The sequence below is a fragment of the Macrotis lagotis genome, chromosome 6 (assembly GCF_037893015.1).
Source record: "Macrotis lagotis isolate mMagLag1 chromosome 6, bilby.v1.9.chrom.fasta, whole genome shotgun sequence".
NCBI lineage: Eukaryota > Metazoa > Chordata > Mammalia > Peramelemorphia > Peramelidae > Macrotis > Macrotis lagotis.
Window position 1 is genome coordinate 72,951,920 of NC_133663.1, and position 23,294 is coordinate 72,975,213.

The 23,294-nt window shown below is 34.8% G+C and overlaps 1 protein-coding gene across 1 annotated transcript in view; it reads left to right on the forward strand.

Moving 5' to 3' along the window:
- Positions 1 to 23,294, forward strand: part of ABCA12 (ATP binding cassette subfamily A member 12) — a 231,375-nt gene that overhangs the window by 94,496 nt on the left and 113,585 nt on the right. Inside the window, exons 5-9 of the mRNA XM_074191440.1 lie at positions 1,278 to 1,378; positions 6,270 to 6,455; positions 8,096 to 8,274; positions 13,959 to 14,071; positions 17,894 to 17,969. Coding sequence (XP_074047541.1) covers positions 1,278 to 1,378; positions 6,270 to 6,455; positions 8,096 to 8,274; positions 13,959 to 14,071; positions 17,894 to 17,969 — 655 coding nt within the window. The remainder of the gene's footprint in view (positions 1 to 1,277; positions 1,379 to 6,269; positions 6,456 to 8,095; positions 8,275 to 13,958; positions 14,072 to 17,893; positions 17,970 to 23,294) is intronic.

The following is a 23,294-nucleotide window of genomic DNA, read 5'->3' on the forward strand; positions in this document are numbered from 1 at the left end:
ATTCTGTCTTTTGAATGAAGGACATTTTGTCTTCATATAGTAGGGTCAAGATTAGTTTGAGGGGAACACATAGATACAGGTACTCATCTGTAGTGATTTGCTTAGCCCTCTGTTGAAAAACATACATAATGAAGCTGGAGTTTTATAGGAGCTGTGGGGATTGATTAGTTGGGTTCCTCTCCATGGCCACAGAGAGCACCCTCCCTTCATCAGTGAATGACCTTGGCTACAAGGGGCATCAGACAAGAGATGTAAATCTATCAATCCCTTACTGTTATTGGAGTAACACTAAAAAAAGAAAAGACAAAAGAAGCCCTCAAAATTAAAATACTATTAATTACTCAGAACATTATTTTTGAATACAGATGATATTTTTGCTGCATAAAGGAGATTTCTTAGGACCTAGTTTATAGAAAAGGTTGGTTTGATGAGTATACATAGGAAAGATATGAGAACTGTTCCACTGAATGGATTCTACATAGCTAGGGATGGATATCACATTGGAAATCATGCTTCATGGAGTTCTTATGAATGTTACTTAACACAAGAAGGGAATTACATTCTTGAATGATGATGCTAACTTTTGACTTTGCTCTGAAATTAACTATGATGGATTATTTTGAGGAAGATAGAATTTAAATTTTATCTTCCTAATTGAATATTTAGAAAGAAAATCATTATCATTTCATTCTATACTGGCAGGTCTTTAAGATAGATGTCTGGAATGATGGACAAAAGAATAATAATAATAATAATAATAATGACAACTAGAATTTGAATAGTACTTTACAAATGCAATTTATGTTATCCTCACAGTGAACTGTGAAGTATTGGTAGCTTTTATCCCCATTTTTACAAGACTTTTTTCATTTTACAGCTGTGAAAACTGAAGCAAATAATGGTTAAGTGACTTGCCCACACAGCAAATTAAATATCTCAGACTGGGTTTGAACTAGTGACTGAGTCCAGGTCCAACATTTTATCTACTGTGTCACGTAGAAATTTTTAAAGAAGACATAGATAGGACTTGATTGAGTGGTAAAATAGGAGTAATTAAGTATAAGGATTTAATGTAGAATCAAAGCATCTGAAAGTTTGTTTGAGAGTGGTGATAGTCATGAACTTGTAGACATTGCTGTTTTGTGAGTCAGACAGATACATCTCAGGTTCTGATTTTAAAAGCTATGGTATATGACAATACTTGTGATTCCTAATGGCTAATAGTCATCCTCTAATTGTTTTTGCTTAATATACTAATTATATCATTATTTTTACAGCATTTTCCTTAACAAGACCCATTTTAGAAAGCAATATAACAGAATTCATCCCCACATTCAACAGCAGTCAACTAATTGCTCGGATTCTGGAGCTGGAAAAGGTAACTTTGGTATGCCCATCATAATGAACAAGCTAGAGTGAATACATGTGGGGTTCAATGAACCACCACATCTAGGACTTAGGGATGAATATTTCTATATGAAATTATTAAAACTTTCTACCATAATTTAAAACTTAATGTAAGGTCAAAGTAAAAATGAAAATTCAGTTACCTTAGGAAGTGGTTTTGAAGCCCAAATGAGGTAGTGAATGCAAAGATCTCAGAAAACTTAAAATGTTTTCTAAATGTCAGTCATTACAATTTATGGCTATGATTCAGAACCATTTCTCCTGAGTAAAAATTCTCTTCCTTCAGTGCATTTTTCTATAAAAGTCCTGGAAAGTTAATATTGTATAAAAGCAGAGGCCAACCTTGGAAACTTTTTTGTAACAAATACATGACTGTAGCCTTCGTTTTCATAGAGAATATGATCCTTAAAGTCTTTATCACTCTTTCACTCTGGAGTCAATGGCTGGGATGGCACTTTCATGAGATATTCTCACATAAGAAGCTGATGGAGAATTCCAGACTTCTGTGAGTCTCCTATATTTTTTCCTTTTTTGCAAGTTCATTTTAAGTCTATTGGGAGCATCTAAGATTGGCAAGAGAGAGGATGTCATAAGAAACCATCCTTCATCCCTTAAAGAGGGGAAGAAAAGAAAACCAGGCTAAATCCTACACCAAACCTGCTGACTCATCCACGATATTGCCTCTGGAAAAATGAGAGTGGCAGATTTCTGTTGCAAATCTTTCCCCAAAGAGGGAAATGTTCTTTCCTTAATAACATCTTCTGGAAATCTTACCTGCAGAATTTCTACTGCTAATCCGTTCACGTCCATCTGCTCTCTTTTAAGTTTTCTAAGCTGCAAGATGATAGATATAACTTTGGGGACTCTTCAGAAGTAAAGAAAACTTTGTACATTCAAAAATAAGGAAACCTATTAGGACCAAAAAAAGCTGCATTTTAAAAAAAATAAAAGTTCTGTTCTGTCTACATATAATTGAAATTATAGTTATTTCTATGACATAATGCTAATTTTAGTAAGATGAAATGTATTCAGTAACTGAGATGTTTCTGAGGAAGTGTGGCATAGTCAAAAAAAATTCCTACATTTAGAATTAGGCATATCTGGATTCAAATCTTACATTTGACCCTAACAAGATTTATAGGCATGGGCACGTTACTTAGGATCATAAATTTATGGAAGTGACCCTTAGAGATCATGAAATCCAATCACCTCCTGTTACAGATGAGGAAACAGAGATCCATAGATAATGACTTTTCTAGGGCCATGAACTATCAGATGTCTGAGGCACAATTTGAACTTGGGTCCAAATACAACCCTCTATTGTCATTTTTCCCATCTTTTACCATTCTGGGCCTCAAGTTTCCTAGAATGGAGATAATAATATTAGGTTGTAGACCCAAATGAGATGATGCATTTAAAGCATATTTTTAAGACATATTGTACTATATAAATATCTATTATGATGAGGAGGAAGAAGAAGGGAAGAGGAAAAGTGTTAAAGTTGGAGTAAAAAAAAAAGACAAGGATTTAAACTTTAATCTTGCCATCATCTCTGTGGCCTTTTTGCCAGTTACTTCATTTTTCTAAACCTCATTTTACTAATTAGTAATAATGCTTCTCCTGCCTACTATTCAAAATTATAGTGTAGTGATTCATTATTATTCTTAGAATTATAGGAAAATAGATGGGGTATTCCAAAAGTTTTAGTGCAGTTTTTTTTATCAGTTTAAATATTATTTTCTTCACTTATGCACTAAAGACTTCGGGGATCCCTTATATTTGACTTTAGATACTATTTCATAATTAAAATCCATAAAAATGTATATAAATATATATATATATCAGATGTCTGAGGATAAATTAACTCTTTGTGTAACATAAATAGTTCAATATATATGATCATGCATAAAAGGTATATTGTTGCCTCAGTCAAACTGAGACCCAGGAAAGACTTTAGCTCAGAAAGATCAAGGTCTCCCTTGTATCCAGGGCTATCTCCAATTATCCTGATCCATATCTGGACCCAGATTATTCTGGAGGAGAAAGACTGGTGAGGCATCCCCCTCACTCAAATCCAATTCACTTGCATGTCACAATTTCACCTCCCCGATGTCATGGTCCTCTTTGAGAGAAAAAAAGGGCAAACAACCACTATCACAGCAAAACTCAATCAAAAGACAAAATAGGCATGACATTTCCTGCCCTCCAGGAACTATAGAACTATAGGACAAAAGTCCTTCTTAATGTTGATCACTGTAAAGAGAGACAACTATTGTCATTTAGTCCAGTTCAGTCTCTGGAGATCTGGGTATCAGCACAGGAACACTATGAAGTATTCAATCTTTCCTGGAATCATCCTAAAATGGTAACAGCATTCTGACCTCAAACAACTTAAAGGTCATTGTGTAAGCTAAAGGGAAATGGTAATGTTTCATTTCCCCCTCTGCTATGTTAATCTCTAGGAAATTATCTTTTATTTTAGTCAGATAAATGGCATGGCATCTTAAAATATGGTGTGTAGATTTCTATAAGATTTTTGCATATATATATATATATATATATATATATATATATATATATATATATATATAAGATGTGTATATATATGCTATCTCCACCATTAGATTATGATCTCCTTGATGGCAGGACTGTCTTTTGTGCCTCATTTTTTTTGTATTCTCAGTATTTAACACTTCAAAGCACATAGTAGCTCCTTAATAATTTATTAAGTGACTGAGACCCCTCAATAAGACTAGTTCATAGTAATGAAATTCCAAGATTCTCCTAATTTGCATGAGGTGACATGTTAGAAATGTGTCTAGTACAGCCCAATAAATAAGGAAATCAGTGATTCTAATAAAATAACGCATGATAGTAGCTGATATTTACAGATTTGAAAATGCCCTCCCATAGATTATCTCATTGATTCTTATACTCACCAACTCTGTGAGATGGGCAGAATAGTTTCTATTAATCCAATTTATAGATGAAGAAATGAGCCTCTAAGAGACTGAATTACTTGTTCATGATCACACAGCTAGTAAATATTAGAGGTGAGATTTGAATGTGAATCTTTCTTAATTGAAGGTCAGTAGTTTTTCTGAATACCACACATGTGGTAAAAATGAGAATAAAGTATAAAGGAAGGATACTGAATTAGCACCTTTGTAAACAATCTTAACTTCTCTTCTGCTCTTCCTCCATGTCTACCCTTCCAGAAACAATCTGATGAAAAGTCCTAGGATATGTCCATTTTTATCTGTATGAAATAAACACATATGGAAAATACATCATTCAGAGTACTTTCTGGACTAAGTTGTTCTGTCTTTTCCCATGATATATAGGATCAGCAACAGTGGATGAATTTTGTGTTGATCAAGCTCAGTCACTAAATTTTTGAGGATTTTTAGGAATTAATCAAAATGTAGCTCTGCAAATGTCCTGTAGTTTAATTGATCAAAAAGAATATGGTCGATTTTAAGGCTGAGAGGAGTGACATATCAGAAACTCCACTTTAATAAGAGAATCCTTTGGTATTCCATAATCAATTTTTTTAAATTTGAGAGCATTTGCTAATTATAAGCAAAATGATTAATTATATAGGCATTCCTAAATGTCTTCCTTCTTTCCATACTGATAAGGAAAGAAGAATGGTAGAGTAGAAAGAGATTTGGACCAAGAGTCATTTCTACTTATGGTTCTGCCAACTGAACTTGCAAGACCTTGGATAAGTTACTTAGAATCTTTGACTGGTGAAGCTGGAAGAACTTATGGTTTTTCCATTCAAAACTACTCATTGGGGGGCGGCTAGGTGGGGTAGTGGATAAAGCACCAGCCCTGGAGTCAGGAGTACCTGGGTTCAAATCCGGTCTCAGACACTTAATAATTACCTAGCTGTGTGGCCTTCTGCAAGCCACTTAACCCCATTTGCCTTGCAAAAACCTAAAAACAACAACAACAACAAAAAACTACTCGTTTTGCAAACGAAGAATTTGAATTCCAGAAAAGTTAGGTGACTTTTCATGGTAAAGGATACAGTTCTAGAATCTGAACCTCTCAAGGGCAAGGTCGCTGATATTTGAACACTAAACTTAAGTTTTCTGAAATTCATGATTTTCATCTGTGAAAAATGAAAGGGTTGGATTAAATAATCACTAGGGCTATTTTTGGCATTACAATTCTGTGATCCATGACTCAATTGGCAAAGAAACATCACAAAAGAAAAATATGTCAAAATTTAGAATTCACACTCTTTAAATTCTTAGAACACATATACTTAGGGTCTTCCTTTTTTTCAGTCTGGTTCAAAGAAAACAACATCTCCTAGACAGTTTCACTTGCAGATATGCCTCCTGAATCTTTCTGCCTCCCTGCTAAGAAAAAAGAAAGAAAATTTCATGCTTTAAAAACTTCTTTGCTGGCAGAGAGTTTTCATTCCATGGTGCATTTAGATTATTTAGTCAGAGAAGGAAAACTAATTTTTATTTAAATGTAGTTTATGTAAATCTTGTATTTTTATTAGTGACAAGAACACCCCCAAATTCTTTCCCCTTTTTCTTTCTCCTTCCCCTTTTTTCCTTTCTCCTTTTTTTCTTCTTCTTTTCCCCTTCCCCCCTCACACACACACACATACACACACACACACACACACACACACACACACACACACAAACACTCTTTCACATAAATGTTCATTGTATCACAAAGTATTTTTCTAAGTGAAATTATTATATGGTGTTCCTTGAAATTGGCACTAACTAAAAAGACAGGTCAATTTTCATAAAGATCATTTCTAGGAATCCTAGAACATTAACATGTGAGTCCTTTATACTGACTCCTATGGTTGTCTCCTTTTTTCCTAGATGCTAAAGCAAAATTCAACTTCAGAAAGCCTAAAAAGAGAAATCTGTGAGAACCATCCATCCTACAGAACGGAGGACACTTTCTCGTGGAACATTCTAGGAAAAAATATTTTCAACCAGTTTTGTCTGTCCAACATAACCCTCTTAGAGTCATCTCTCCAAGAACTAAGAAACCAGCTCTTTCAGGTAAGGTGCATATGCTTGACTAATAGAGTCAAAATCTCCTGTTTCCCATTCTACCTCCACCACTGAGTCATTCTGAGTCGAAGTTTAGGAAAGGACTTAGCTACATCAGTAGTGCAATACTTACAGCCATATTACTCTGCCCTCACAATTTCTACATCTCACTATTGTAGGGGTATCCCCTCAGTGTTTTCCTAAATTATCTAATCATATGCAACATTCTCCCTTATGTAGGATTACCATAATTTCAATATTGAATCCAAAGATTGCAATGCTATTAAGACAGACCTGCCACAAGAGTAATGAGATTAAGCTTTGTTTCAGTGTGGGTTAGGGTTCCCATGTGTTTGAAATCATGATGGAATGCCACAAGATATGACATATGAGAGTGTAGCAATAAAAGAATAATATCACAAAACCACCCAAAATAAGGGAAATAATTTGAAAAATATCTGAAAGAGAATTGAACTGGGAAACAGGAAATCTGCTACTCTATGATTTACCACTTCCTAACTTCCATGATCTTCACTTTGGTCATCTGCTCAATGGATGAGAAGAATGTCCCACCAGATAATCTCTAGGGTCCCTTTCATCTGTAACATTCCCTGATGAATCTTAAATTGGATCTGGTCTATGAACCCCTTAAAAATATTACAGATTATCTTCAAGAGTATTCTCCTGTATTTCCCAATCATTAGTAATATAATAGTAATACAATTCAATTAATATTTATTAAATTCTTATTGTTTATAAGGCCTTGTGCTTACAAGATGTTAAGTAAACAAAGAGAAGCTAAAACAGTTCCTGCCATCAAGGACCTTATAGTCTAATGACATATGTATACAGATAAGTAAGTAAAAGTGTATTCAATGTTTTTGGGAGGGATAGGAAGTTCTGAGAGGTAGGGAATGTGTTAAAGGAGAAAGAGGAGAAACACCATGAGGAAAAACCTCATAGGAGGTAACACTTAAACTGACCTTAAATTAGGAACATGATATTTTATACTTCAGACCCCTATATCCAAGAAATTATTTTCCTTTCTCCAAGCATCCCAAGAGTCATTATCAGTCATTGTATCTATTTTTAATGTTCTTTGAAGAATAGCAAAAAGCCATTTAAAAAGATTACCAAAAATTTATTAATTTTCAGTGTAACTACAATTTTCTCTCTCTAATTGAAAATCCACATTTTATGAAAAATTCGCAATCAATCAACAAGTGTGTGTGTAGTGCATTTCAGGCATTATATTTGGCTCTGAGAAAACAGAGAAAACAAAATGCCCTTGCTCTTGAGCTTAAAATTCATTCAGGAGATGATGATGATGATGATAATGATATAATAATAATAATAATAATAATAATAATAATGTAACCATAAAATAGGTTGTAAGAAAGTAATTTTGACTACTCAATACTAATTCAAACATGTAGAGGTCTATAAATATAGAAAAAATAATTCCATCATATGTGAAAGTATCATGGGGGTTGAGACATTAAGAAAATGAAAGACGCTTTATAATGGAGTAAGCTCTGAAAGAAGTGAGTTTTTTAAAAAATATAATCTATATTTTTGACATTTTCATAATCAGTGAGTGAAAACGATTAAAACTAATCACATATCTTCTGTGTTCCTTTTATTTTCAGATCTCAGCTGACCCCAACAAACAAAAGATAGTCTTCCAAGAGTCAGCCAAAATACTGTCATTCTTTTCACAACTACAGGATCAAACTGCATTGTGGCAGTTTCTCACAAATGTTCCCAATTTGTTCCAAGATGATATAAAACTAAAGGAGTTATTGGATGTTCTCCATGAGGCAAACAGGTGAGATAATAGGAGATTATTGATAAACACATTAAGGTCACCTATGAAGGCCACTGAAAGGTCTTCAATTCCCTAATATGTAATCACAGACATTAAATATGACAGGTAAGTTGAGTGAAGGTAGATTTAGATTGTGTCTAAATCTCTTGGGACAGAATGTTCTTTACAGGTTGTTTTCAAGTACATGACATGGTTCATTCAGCTTTAAATGTCTGAAATGTAATCGCTGTCCTTGCAAAATTAATCTGCCTTCCCATGAATATGGTCCTGAACTGTGTTTTATCAGTTGCTTTTCTGTCTTATAGTCTTCTTCCTTCAGTTTGAAAAAGTAGATGCATTAATTAGAAGAAAGTGCATCCATTTTTTAATGTTAAGGAATAGGGAGAATTGCACCTATGATTTCATTGGTATAGGGAAAAACTTTTTTAGGTTGTTTTTTTTTCTTTGCAAGGCAATGGAGTTAAGTAGCTTGCCCAAGGCTGCAGTGAAGTAATTATTAAGTGTCTGAGGTCCAATTTCAACTCAGGTACTCCTGACTCCAGGGCTGGTGCTCTGTCCACTGTGCCACCTAGCTGTCCTAGGAAAAATTTTTAAGAGGGAAGTTCTACCAATTAAGGTTACCCCTTTCTCTGTAACTTTTGACCTAAGGGTGTGATCTGGAGAAATGAAAACCTCACTGAAAGCCAATATGTGTCCAAGGTCAACTCTCTAAACACGATGCAGAAATGTCATACACGGAGCTCATGAATGCTATGAGCCAGATTAAGATGTAATTGAGAAATATTTAAGAAATAAAATAAAATGCAATATAACATAAATTATGTTAATTTGTGATTTTCTAAGTCAATGTGCAGTCCCCCAAAGAAAGATATATATGGTTTAAGGGCTCCTCATTTCTATTTGAGCTTGAGAACACTGCACCAAACCATGATAAATAATAAGAAGTAGTTAACTTAGGGAGATGAACCTGTACTCCAAGGGGGAAAAATAGAATTTTCCACATATATAACCAGTATTGTGGAGGTATGAGAAAAATAGATACTGGGGTGAGATATTAGGGTTTTTTTGAGTGAGGAAGACCTGGGTTGAAATACTGGATGACTAACCAGAGCAAGTGGCTCAATCACTCTATGGTTCTGACAATTCTTTAACATTATTAGTTATAGAAGACTTGCCAGTTTGCCTTACTGGAGGGAACTTCTCATTCGAACTTCCTTTCACTGTTGTTTCACACTAGTTAACAAACAGGCAAACAAACAAAGAAGCCTTCTATATGAATTTCATGTGGAGAAACAAATGAAAATATATATCTCGGTAGAGTAAAACATGTAGAAAACATCTTATATTAAGGCAGCACAATGAATAGATCGCTGGACCTAGAGTCAGAAAGACATCAATAAGACCTAAATTCAAATTCTGTCTACTTCCGAAATAGCAGCTTATAAAAAACAAAGGTCATTTGCTTGTCTCATCTGGTCCTAAACCATCGCTCCTTAAGTGGCTACTTAATTGTCCCCAATTTGTAAACCTTTTTCTCTACTTGGGCTTCTTTTAATTAATGTTTGTATACTGGCAAGGTGTTCCTCAAAGAGCCATAACTTCCCTCAAGCTTGACAATATTTATCTCCTAGCTGTGGCCTCACTGCTCTTGTCTGGTCTTTAGTGGACAGGTAATAGTCACAAATGAGTCTCATAAATACTCTTCCTTATTTCTTTTGGATTGTTTTGTGCAATGATGAATGCCTCCAAACCCCTAATCACCCAAATCAGATTTCAATAATGTTTCAGTTGTGACAAATTGAACAAAACAAAGAGCACCCAAGCCATACAAGAGAAGGTCAAAGCCAATTCTGGGCCCAGACAAACATTAGCAAGAGTATATCATTCCCTTCCTTTCATTTCTTTACATTATTCCTATGTGTTATTTAGGGTAATTTCCAATTTGAATAGATTAAGAAGAGGGGAAAAAATAGTTTACAGGAGAAAATATTTCAAATCAACATCTCCCATTAATTCTGAGAAGTGTTGGCAGGGAGGGAGGAAAGAAGAACAAAGAGAAATGTATTTTTTTTTTAGTTTTCATTTGTTCGTAGAAGAAAATATCAACATCCAGACCAAGTGGTGATATAAAGTTGGACAACAATTCCACCCACTGTAGAATTAAGAAGTCAAACTCTAAGGACCAAAGATCAAGATTAAGTTGATTGTCTTAAATGACACTGGGTTGAAAGACATATTGAGAAGACCTAGCCAGTGACTATGTCTGATACTTACTGGGTGAGACCAACTTGTCTGAATAAGACCCTTAAAAATGTAATTGTGACTCAATGGAACAATACAGAACCTGTCTGAAACCTATACAAGAGATGATCAAAGACAATTCTGGGCCCAGATACATATTAGCAAGAGTGTGCCATTTCCTTTTTTTTTTAATTTCCTTGCATCATTCTTCCTAGTCAGTCCTTGAAAACAAAAGTTGGCAAATTATTAATATTTTAAGCTTTATTTAAATATGTAAAAACCATTCTTAGGTGTGGCCTAATTTGGCAAATTTTACTGTAAGACAGAAAGTGGTAGAGCAGATGTTGATCTTTATTACTGGAGGGATTTCCTTACCTAGGAGTCCCTACACCAACTACAGTGGAGCGGAGGAATGTTGGGGAAGAGAAAATCCTTCTTAGGGCTAGTATTCTGTGACAACATGCTCAGTGAATATAAGATCCATTCATTTGAAGACATATTAAAAGTTAGACCCACGCTCTCTTATTGTACATACAGTCTGCTTACACGGTTTGGTATAGGACTAAGGAATTATACATTATATCCCAAATAACAGACATGTACTGAGAACTTGGTGTGGGAAAGAAGACTAATTTGAAGATTTGCTATTGAATTATAAATCACAAAAAAATATCTCTTTCTGGATTATCAACTAGTTTTAACTGCTTAATGATATAAGATAAACATAAGGTATTTGGAAGCCTTTTTGTGCTTTGAAAAGGGAATAAGTATTTCTAACTTTTTCTAGAAAGTTAAGCATCAGACTAAACTCTTTAAAAATACCATCTTGGGGGTGGCTAGGTGGCATAGTGGATAGAGTACCAGCCCTGGAGTCAGGAGGACCCGAGTTCAAATCCAACCTCAGACACTTAATAATTACCTAGCTGTGTGGCCTTGGGCAAGCCACTCCACCCCATTGCCTTGGGAAAAAACCTAAAAAAAGAAAAACCATTTCATTTGATTCTTACAAAACCATAGAAGGCAGGTGCTATTGTTATTCCCATTTTGTAGCTGAAGAAACAAGGCATTTAAATGATTTGTCCCAATTTCTAGTTTCTGAGGCCAGATTTTTGCTCAGGGCTTCCTAATTCCAGGTCTGATACTTTCTATGCATTATCCGTCCACCTCTCTGCTTAGCAATTAAATCATATGATGAGGAGCAGAGAATAGGCATTTTGATACTTTGGGCTAGAATTATAATTCTCAATTTACTTAATCAAATTCTTTAATACCAATGGCCACCAAAGTATTACAAGTTCAATGATTTGGACAAATCATGCTTTACTAAAGACTGATTCTAAGATTTAAAATTTCATAAATGTCTTCAGGTAAGTTTCTTCACTTCCTATTGTTTTACTGTTATAATAAATGATTTCCTCCATTTATTAGAACAAATATTTAAAAATACTTGCTTTACCTTGGAGTTATTTCCTTTAAGTCTTTTGAAATCCTTTTTCAAAGGCAACTGAAATCTGGTGTTGCCCAAAATAAATGCATTATATATGATCTAAGTCACCTGTTTAATCCAATGCTTCCTTCAGATGCTAAATATCTAAAAAGCTTCTTTTTCTAGATTGAAATGAAAAGGATTGCTAATTGAACATCTGCCACCACCTCCAATACTATTTTTCTTTTAGGTTTTTGCAAGGAAAATGGGGTTGAGTGGCTTGCCCAAGGCCACACAGCTAGGTAATTATTAAGTGTCTGAGACCGGATCTGAACCCGGGTACTCCTGACTCCAGGGCTGGTGCTTTATCCACTACGCCACCTAGCAGCCCCTACCTCCAATACTATTGATAATGATGTATATTTATACGGAACTCTACCATTTACAAAACGCAACATCAATTACCTCCAGTGAATTGACATCTTATATTTGATCCTTATAACAACTCTCTAAGTAGAGAGTATAAAACATTCTTTTCCCTATTTAACAGTTATAGAATTTGAGGTTCAAAAAAGTTGAACAATTTGCCCAAGGTCAAATAAGCAGTTACATAGTGGCAGAGAGAGAAATATTATATATATGTATATATATATATATATATATATATATATATAGCATATATAGCTCCACTATAATATATTCATACATGCAAATGTATGCAATTAGTCACAAAAATTTGCATTTATGCAGATCTCATAAGCTATATCAATTAAAAGTTAGTTTCTGCAACAGAGAACAATTAGAAAATTCATCAAATGTATGAACTTAAATCTGTGCTTCTCTGTCTAAAGGTGATCATTTAATAAAAGCCTTTTATATCAGTTACCACTCTAAGTAAATGAAAATGTTAAATGTCTATCTCTTTGATGAGTATTTTAAAACTTAGTACTTATAAAATGCAAACATACTTGTAGGTGCAAATATATTTTTATATATACACTACAAACATCAGCAGAAAACATTCTTAAGCAACTCATTGCTTTGGAACAGAAAATAAAAATTCAAGTACACTGTGAACTTGCTAATTGTTCTTCATTCCAATTAACAATTTTTAGTTCTAGCAAAATCAGAAATAGGTTCATGTAAGTGATAAAAATTAACTGGGCCCTTAATTTTTAACTTAATCAAGAAAGAAGAGTGAGACTTTCTTGTACCAATGAAATTATGGGTCTACAGGTTGGAAAAATCCCTTCAAACCTAAAATTCTCTGTCTACATGAGTTAAAAGGTACAGTCTGAGGACAGCTAGGTAGCACAGTGGATAGAGCACCGGCCCTGGAGTCAGGAGAATCTGAGTTCAGATGCAGTCTCAGACAACTTAATAATTGCCTAGCTATGTGACCTTGGGCAAGTCACTTAAGTCCATTTCCTTGCCAAAAAAAGAAAGTATAGTCTGAACTTTGGCTAAAATATGAGTAACATTGAAAAAATGGCAATTAAAAATGTCTATTAAATGCTTCAATCTCAGTATTCTTTTCATTGGCCATACCTAAACACAAAAGACTATTGGGCTTGATGGCCTTTGAGGTTCCTTTCAGCTCTGTCTGTGATTCTATGATTCTGTTATTAAACCTTGGACATGATTTCCAATTTTTTCTGGTTTCTTTTAAGAAAAAAAATAGTTTTACCTACCCTCTCATTTGTAATCTTAACAGCAGAATGTCAAACTAATGTGAACTTTACTTACTTCATTTTTTGGCCTTTTTATAAAAAACAAACACTACTTTGAGACTGTGGGTTTTCTGTGAATGTCATGCTCCACTTGGGCTTGAGAACACCATGCTGGGATTTTGTGCATGAATAGGCAAACAAGTAATTAAATTACAAAGGCAGCCTCTTGTCTGTTATGTTATAGGAATAATTTCCTACTCTCCAGCCATTTTCCACTTGAGTAACCTTTTGTTTCTGTCTGTAAACCTTGAAACACAATCTGGTTTAATTGTTTTTCAACTCGTTAGTGCTCTGTTGGTAGTGCAGAAGGTTTACCCACGTGTCACGAATAATGAAGGATTCAAGACCATCCAGAAGTCTGTTAAGCATCTGCTCAACACTCTAGACTCTTCAAACCAAGGTATTTCACTTCAAACTTACTGTGGTCAGGGTCTTATTTCATGACCCAGGAATAGCATCAGATTGAACTAAGTAAAAACCATAGCATGATTCATATGTTATCTATGCAATGGCTAAAGATTATTCCCAAATAATGTTCAGAATGCAGGGAGACAGAGAACAAATCAGGAAAATTGTTAGTGGTTGGCTAGGTTTTGTTTAACATGGAAATGATAATCATTGGTAATTCTGTACCTTTTGATATAAAATGTTACTATCAAGGATTCCAGATGAGTAAAGACACTTGAATATGTTGAAGGAGAGTAGTTCTAATTTAACATACCATCCAAAGGAATTCTACTCATCTTTGTTACCACCCACTTCCATCCCTCTTTCTGTCTACCATTCTGAACATGTATCTTTATGCTTTTAAAGGGGATCAAGTCAAGGATGGGAGGATCAGTGCATGTCCACTGTCTCTAGGAGGAAAATAAACTGAAACTCATGCCCTCTATTGGTAGACTTTTAATAGGATGACAATTTTATATTATACACTCACACAAATATACAGGATGGGGGTGGGGTGGAGACAGAGGGAGACAGAGACAGAAAGAGAAACAGAGAGACAGAGATAAAGAAAGACAAAGAGAGAGATTGGAATTTGATTAAAAGAATTCACAACATTTTTGTTCTTTTCAATTTTCATTGTGTTAGCAAATGAAGGGAATTACACTTTGTTATCTGATTTTTTTCTATAGGTATAATTTTTCATTTAGAAATATTATGAGTAGTTTTTTTTAATCTTCAGACACAAAAGCGATATTAGCACTTCTTCCATGGTTCTAACAGGCTTACTTTTCTTTATCAACTCTGAACACAGTTATTCTCCTGTTCAAATGAAAAATCAGGAGGCAAAGAAATTAGGAAAATAACCAGTAGAAAATCTTAAGTGAAAGTTTCATTAGTTTTTCAGAATTTTTCTTTCTGTTTGACTATAGTCTTACAGACTGGCGGACAGGACTGATGTTATAGTTAAGCTATGTTAGTTTCATGTGTCTTGTAACGAAAAACATCAGCAGAAGAGACCAAACTGAGAGCCTAGAACTAATATCCAGTGTCAGTTCAAGAACCTTTTATCATTTATTGTTCTTTGCATTCTTTCCATTTGCATTTTAAAGTTTCAGGTACCTTCTTCAAGTGCCTCCCCACTTGTCTTCTCTTTTATCTTCAGACTGACACCTTATAATTATAAAGTAAGACTTAGGAAATTTCACAATGGACAAAAGTCTCAAAAACTCTTCAAATGCTTTTGAAAGAAATAAGTAATTGTGATTAACTAAGAAAGAAAAAGTAATACATATGCATATGTATAGATATATTATATATATTAAATGTATATATATTAAATATATACTTGTCTATACCTTACAGATTTATATTCTATCTAGATGTTAGAATATGATACCAATATGTTATATAGTATATCAATATAGTATATTGCTATGTGATATATGTTTTATATACATATGTGTATGATATATATATATATATGATTATTATAATTCAACTTTTTGCAAGGAATAATCTTATCCAGACAGAGACCAGGGCACATTCTTTATTGTGATAGTGAATTTTCACATGTTCCAGGGAACTCACTTAGATAGACCCAGAAAGGAGCTACAACTATTAAAGAAATAAATTTAGTTAAGTTATTTTAATAGTAATGTGCTGTATTTGAATTTTTTGAGCTTTTGAATTTATATATAGGTAATGAGATTCTTAGTATTTGCAATTTGGATCATTGGGGTTCTAAGAGCAAAGTTTGCCTCTGTAACCCATTGAGGTCTGCTTTCTAACAAAATGTGAAATTTTCTTTTAGTAAAACAAAACAAAACAGTAATAACAACAACAAAAGCCCACACCAAACCCTCCCATACTTAGTGGAGGTTATTACTGTGCTAGATTTTTCTGTTTGCTCTTTCTAAACATGCCTGATCCCATCAGTGAAAAAGAAGTAAATTCTGACTTGATAAAGGTTCATTAAATTTTACACTTCATTAAGATCTATTTAGTACATCATTTCTTCAAAGATATTTTATAATCCCTTAGGGATGAGAGACCAAATTTGCCTCTAGAAAGTCAATTTATTCCCTTCTTGGAATCAGGGTCATGGCCAATGTTAATATGTTAAAAACTCATTTCTCCTAGTTATTCATTTTTTTTTTCAATTGAACAAGGAAGGGAAATTCCATTACTCTTTTATACATGCAAGCAAAGAAAATTTCTTAGCATCACATGGGAACCTGGTGGGAATCCCAGAAAGAGCAATAAGTATTAGTATGTAAGCAAAGATTTTTGCAAACCTTAAAGTGCTGTATAAATGCCAGCTCTGATTATAATTAGTTTTATTGTAGGAGATCACTGGTGTACCCCACACATTCAAACATGTCTACCATTCATGAAAGACAATATTCTATCTCAGACCTCCCCATTCCCAACCTTTCTTTTTAAATTAATATTTCCTTTATCTTTAGAATTAGTTATTACAAGGGAGCAATCACCTCCAGACCTTGAAAAGATCCTGGGCTAGTCTTGCTTCCTGACCAGAAAGGTTCAAACTCTAAGTAAAAGACCAGAGAAGACTAAAGTTGTTATTCAACAGTAATAGCAGAAGCAAACATTATGGAAACATGACCAAAATGAGAATTAGAAAGAGCGGCTTTTGAAATTGTGGAGCTATTTTTATTTAATACAAGAAGTTAAGCTAGTTATATTGATTGGCGGAATGTCCAATAACAGTATATTGTGGTAATAAGAGCTCATAGGCAATTTTAGAATATATTAACTGGAGAAAACAAAAGAGCTATTAGAGCTAGCAATAAGACATCCTATTGAAAGCGATTAGTTTGAACTTAAAAGCTGCAATCACTGAGATGTATTAGTTTCTTTAGAAAGAATGAAGAGCATCTCAAGAGAAGGTGATTGCAATGAGGAGAAGCACAGTGATATCATTTCACCAAATGAGATAGATAAAAGCATCAAAGTAACACTTGCTTTTTATTTATGGTATGACCATTGAGAACATTTTCATTTTTAATGTTGATATAATGCTACTGTATAGTTATGCTTTTTACAATACAACTTTCCACAGGAAATTGAATTAGCAACACATTTAACTATACTAGTAGTAATGCAAGGTGTTGGATTAAATCTTTCAACATCCAATATGACTTACATCAGACTGACCTCTTTCCCAATGCATCATGATGCTATTTGAGGCCACCTGAAACAGTTTTGCTAGCATTATCTAATTTGCATTTTTAGCTTCATTCAAAATAGATCAGGAATTTGTATTTAGGAAAGGGCAGAAAAGCTTTAAAGCATTAGACATTAATGTCAGGAGACACTAAAGCAGAACTTGGTTCAGCTGGAAAAAAAACATGTTTAGGGCAGAACCCCAAATGCTGGAAGTTACCCCATTACCTGGTTCAGCCTTTGATCTTATTCTTATTTTACAATAGCCACTTATGTTTCCAGACCTAAGGGAGAATATTTTGACTCTAAAGTTTGAGTGAGACTAGAATTTGTTAGAAATATAGGACTTTCATCTTCAAGGCAAATTTGTTTAGTATGCATATGTATATTTTTCTTTATTTCTAACAGTTATGAAATCAAAGGTGTCTCATAATTTCCTTAGGGTGGAAAAGTTTCCAGGATTTTATTCTTGTTTCATTAATTCAAAATAGTTTCCAACAACTTCTATTGCAAATTTAACAACCACAACAAAAAGCTAATAAACATTAAAAAACATAAAGTATAGTCAATATCTGTGTTATTATTTCAGATGGACTAGACAATGCCACATCTCCTTGGAAGGAGGATGGTGAAGAGAAGCTCTCTCCAAGCAGTCTGGCTGCCCAGTAAGTAAACACACATATCCCCCATCTGAATAATACTTTGTTTGAGCCATAAGAATAATTCAGAAAGACCACAGTCAATGAAGATATAAAGGGAATTACAGGGGTGGCTAGGTGGCGCAGTGGATAGTGCATCAGCCCTGGAGTCAGGAGGAGTTGAGTTCAAATCCGACCTCAGACACTTAATAATTACCTAGCTGTGTGACCTTGAGCAAGTCACTTAATCCCATTGCCTTAAATAAATAAAAAAAATTAAAAAGGGAATTACAAGCATTTGACTTTTTCTATTCAGCAATATCAAATATCTTCTATGTGAAAGATACTTTAATAAATACTAAGGATAAAGAGGGAATTATGAGAAATATTCCTTCTCTAGGAGCTTTCATTCTTTTGGGGAATACAACATGTGTACATACATATGCAGATATATACACATAAGAATATATATATACATATAAATATGCATATGTATATGTATCTGAACATGTATATATACACACAGGACAGATTCAAGGGATGTGGTGAAGACAGAATCAACATAACTTGTCAACTAATTGCATATGGAAGGCCCAGCATGAGAAAAGAAACACCGAATCTCAGATTTTTGAAAGGGAATTCATAGGATTCTTAACCTTATTTTGATAATGATTTTTCAGCATAATTAGTATCTGTGCATTTTATTTTATATATTTAAAACATTATTTTGAGGAGGGGTTCATAGGCTTTACCAGACAGACTGATAAAGGGGTCCATGACAGAAAAAGATTGTAAGAAGAGAAAAAAAAGTAGCCGGTGTCACTGGACTGCAGAATTCCTGTAGAAAGGGATAAGAATACTGGAAAGGTAAGAGGGGAGGAGTCAGGTTGTCAAAGACTTTCTATGAAAATTCAAAAAAAGATTTTAGGCTAGAATATTGGACTTCCCTTCCTACCTTTCTAGTCTTCCTATACCTTTCTTCATGGATTCTGCAACTCAGTGACACTGGCCTCCTTGCTGTTCCTAAGTATTTTTATTGATGGTTCCCAATCACAGTACACTCACTCTTCAACTCTCCCTTCTTGCTTCTCTGGCTTCCTTCAAGGACCAATGAAAAGTTCATTTTCTATGAGAAGCCTTTACAGATTGCCCTTAATCCCAATATCTTCCTTCAGTATCTTTATTTTATCCTATACATATATGATTTGGATATAGATATTTACATATTGTCTCCCATTAAACATGAGCTCCTCAATGAGAGATTGAATTTTACTTTTCTTTGTTCTCCAAATGTTTACTTAACCTAACACCTGGGACAAAGTAGGCTCTAGTAAATACTTATTAGTCATCCCTCCCAGTTTTGTGTCTTCTGACAATTTGATACTCATAATATTTAAGTCTAAGAGTGAAGGATAACAATTATGGTTTTGAATTTGAATCCTCTCAACAGAAATAGGGAAGTGAAGAAGAGCTGAGGCTTTGGGGAGGGAAGATAAATTCTATTCTGATTGAGTTGAGTTTGATAATATCTACAGAACAAAAAAGTGGAGATATCTATTAGACAAAGTTGTAGGATAAGAGTTCAAGAGAGAAGTTAGGACTTATTTGGACTTATTGATTTGGGAATCATCTGCAAGAAAGTGATAACTTAACCTATGGGAGCAAATGAGATAAATGAGAATTCACTAGGAGAATATTGGCACCCCAAGGATAGGATTCCCATCTTCCCAAATGATAGAAAGGCTGAGACCTCTTCTTTGGGGAGTATAGTCTCAGATTTAGTTTTGTTTTGGATAATACCATAAAATATAATTTTCTTTTCTAAAATTGCATAGTCAAATAGATTGGAATAAATTTGCCTTGTGAAGACTAAGAAAATTCAACCTTAGTGAGAGGGATTAATAAATGGACTAATCTGGGATCTCTATAGTTTTTCTAAGGATTTGTGATATGTATAGAATTCACCACCTTCCCTAAACTGTGAAATAGCTGAAGGTATCAGGGACATTGTATGAGTCTATATGACATTTGAATTAGATGACAAATTAGATTTTGCTAGAATATTTGAGGGAGACAAACAGTGGGAAGGATGTGGCAATATCTTGGATTAAACTAGTTTCTGCTTGGTTAATAAGAAGAATCTGGAGAGGACGCCAAGTAGTTTAGTGGATAGAGCACTGGTCTTGGAGTCAGGAAGACAGGAGTTTGAATCAGACCTCAGATATTTGACCCTTACTAGCTGGGCAAGTCACCCTGTTTGCCTCACATCCAGGGCCATCTCCATATCTGGCCACTAGGCCCTCACTCAAATCCAAGTCATGTACTTATCATGGCATCACTTTCCTGGCATGGTCTTCTTTGAAAATGAAGTACAGGGGCAGCTAGGTGGCACAGTGGATAAAGTACCAGCCCTGGAGTCAGGAGTACCTGGGTTCAAATCCAGCCTCAGACACTTAATAATTACCTAGCTGTGTGGCCTTGGGCAAGCCACTTAACCCCCACTGCCTTGCAAAAACTAAAAAAAAATGAAGTATTAATGTCTATTAATAGTGATTAGAGGGGACTGGGCTGGGCAGCAGCAGCTTTTCTGGTAATAGATCCTCAAGTTTTCTACCTTTGTGTGGTCATTGTGATGAAGGAACACATTCAAACAAGCCTGTTTATTTCTGACATCATGACTTGCATTCCTCTAGTGCCCACACAACCTCCATGCATTCTACCATATGACTTTCAATATATTTCACACACATTAAAATAGTGATTTTCAATGTAGCTGCAATAGTCCAAAAAGGATGAGAATAAGCATTCATGAAGTGCCAGATACTCTACTAAGCACTTTAGAACTGTGATCTCATCCAATAACCCTAGGAAATAGGTGTTACTATTATGCCCATTCAGTAGTTGAAGAACCAGGTAGACAGAGGTGAAGCGACTTGTCCATAGCTTCTGAGATTGCATTTGAACTCAGGTTTTCCTGACTCTGGATCTGTTCCTCTAGTCACTGCACCACTTTCTTTTGAGCTAAATTTAAAATCAGATACTTATGATCTGTGTGCCCTTGAGCCAATCTACTAAATTTCCCTATGCTTCAGTTTCCTCACTTATAAATTAAGAGAGTAGACTTACATGACCTCTAAGGTTCCTCTCAATGCTAGATCTGTATTTCTAGGATTCTGATTTTGCAATCTACTTAAGGATCAACTTTCCTGAATTGTCCTGCCTGAAAATTACTTTTACTTCAAATCCTGCTCTCCCTCTCCCTCTCTCCCTTCCCATAGCATTGGGAGTCATTCAGCTAGTAAGTATCAAGTGTCTGAGGTTGGATTTGAACTCAGGTTCTCCCGACTCCAGGGCAGGTACTGTATTCACTGCACCACCTAGCCCCAAGTCCTGGCTTGTCCTTGCTTCTCTTAGAGATTTATTAAACTCTTCCACCCTGGGAAATGTCCTTAATATACAACTTTATGGTGTAGAAGATAGAGCACTGATCTAGGAGTCAGGAAGACATTTTCCTGAGTTCAAATCTGGCTTCAGACACCCCTAGGCAAATCACTTTGCCTCAGCTTCCTCATCTGTAAAATGAACCGGAAATGAGAATGCCAAACCACATTAGATTCTTTGCCCAGAAAACCCCAAATGGGGTCATAAAGAGTCAGATATGATTTAAATGACTGAATAACAACAATAAGGAAAGCAGAGGAATGAAATCCTTAGTAGGCAGAGTAATAATAATAGAAAGGATGTTGTGTCTGAAATCAGAGGGTCTGAGGTCAAATACCAACACTCCGATCTTGGGTAAAATTACATAACCTTTTGGGATTGCATCTTATATAAAAGGAGAGAATTGAGGATCTCCAAGTTCCCTCACAGTTCTAATTTGATGGTTCTATTCATCCCAGAATCTGGGAATAAGCATCTGAATAGGTTGCTCCTCAATATTCTACTATCTGACAATACAGAGAGATGCCACTCATTACTTCTTAAAACAGATGGCCTGAAACTCTTCAGGCTTATTTCTAGTCTATCTTTGAGATCTGCAGTCACCCTTATAGTTTAAAAAATATTCAGGGATAATGAAATCTAAGATCTCTGCTCCATATTCTGCCCTCCAAACTACTCGGATATTTAGGGAACAGAACAGAATATACTGCAAGGGATCCCTCTTAGATACAACCTAATTCAGCACTTTTATTTTATAAAACTGAGATTCAAATGACTGCCCCCAGGTCACATGTGTTAGTTACCCAATAAGACTCAAATTCCATTTCTGGACCTCAAATCAATATTCTTTCTATTTGGCATCTTGCTGCCTGCATCTTAAATGCTCTCTTTTCTAGGTGATTCTGAGCATTTCTCACAGTTAAATACAGATCATTTGGATGCTGCCCCAGGATGGTGCCCCATGAATGCCCCACGAATGCCACCTGAACCCACACCTTGAGAAACTCTATCCTAGGGCAATATGCTCTATGTACATCTTAAATCACATCAGAATCCTGTAATAACATAGAATAATCCATCATGAATTCAACATTAATACTGCTGGTCAAATCACATTCCATGCAACAACCAGAAACAGAAAAAAACCTGATATTACATGGTTAGCTTATAAGCCAGGCCCATGACAACGGGGATTGTAAAAGGTCTGTGCCATTTCATGTTAAATGAAAATAAGTTTTAATATATTTCTGTAGATAAGCTTTTTCAAAAACATGGATAACTCAATAATCTGTGGGTTTCAGATTCATTAAAATCTGAGTCTTAATGAAAGTATTTTTTCATTCACATTAGAAAATGTCAAGTATCTAGTGTTGTAAGTTAGAGAACCTAATACTGTTTAGAAATAGATATAAGCCATGACTTCACCAAAATTTTAACCTAAAAACCCTTCTGGTCTAATAAATGACTAGATGGTAGGTATAGTGACTGAAGTGCTAGACTTAAAATTCAAATCTGACTGTGTGTGTACCAGTGGGGAAAAAAGCATTAACCTCTCTGAATATCAGCTTCCTGAAAAATCAGGTGAATAATTGTTTCGACTTTTCAGGATTGTTATGAGGTTCAAAGATATATGGGAAAGACATGGAACCTTTAAAGTCAAGACAACAACTTAGCAAGCATTCATACATTACTTAATTTGAATTAAGTTCTATATAGGTAACTCAGATATAACCAGAAAGACACTCTGCCCTCAAGGAGCTTACATTCTGAGTAGTACAATACATAAAATATAATTAAAAGGAGAAGAGATGGGGGAAAGAGAGATGAAGGCAATAGAAGTGATGAAATGGTAGTCCAAAAAGTACAAAAATTCAGGAAACCAATCTGCAAAGGAATGAAAACATTGTTGGC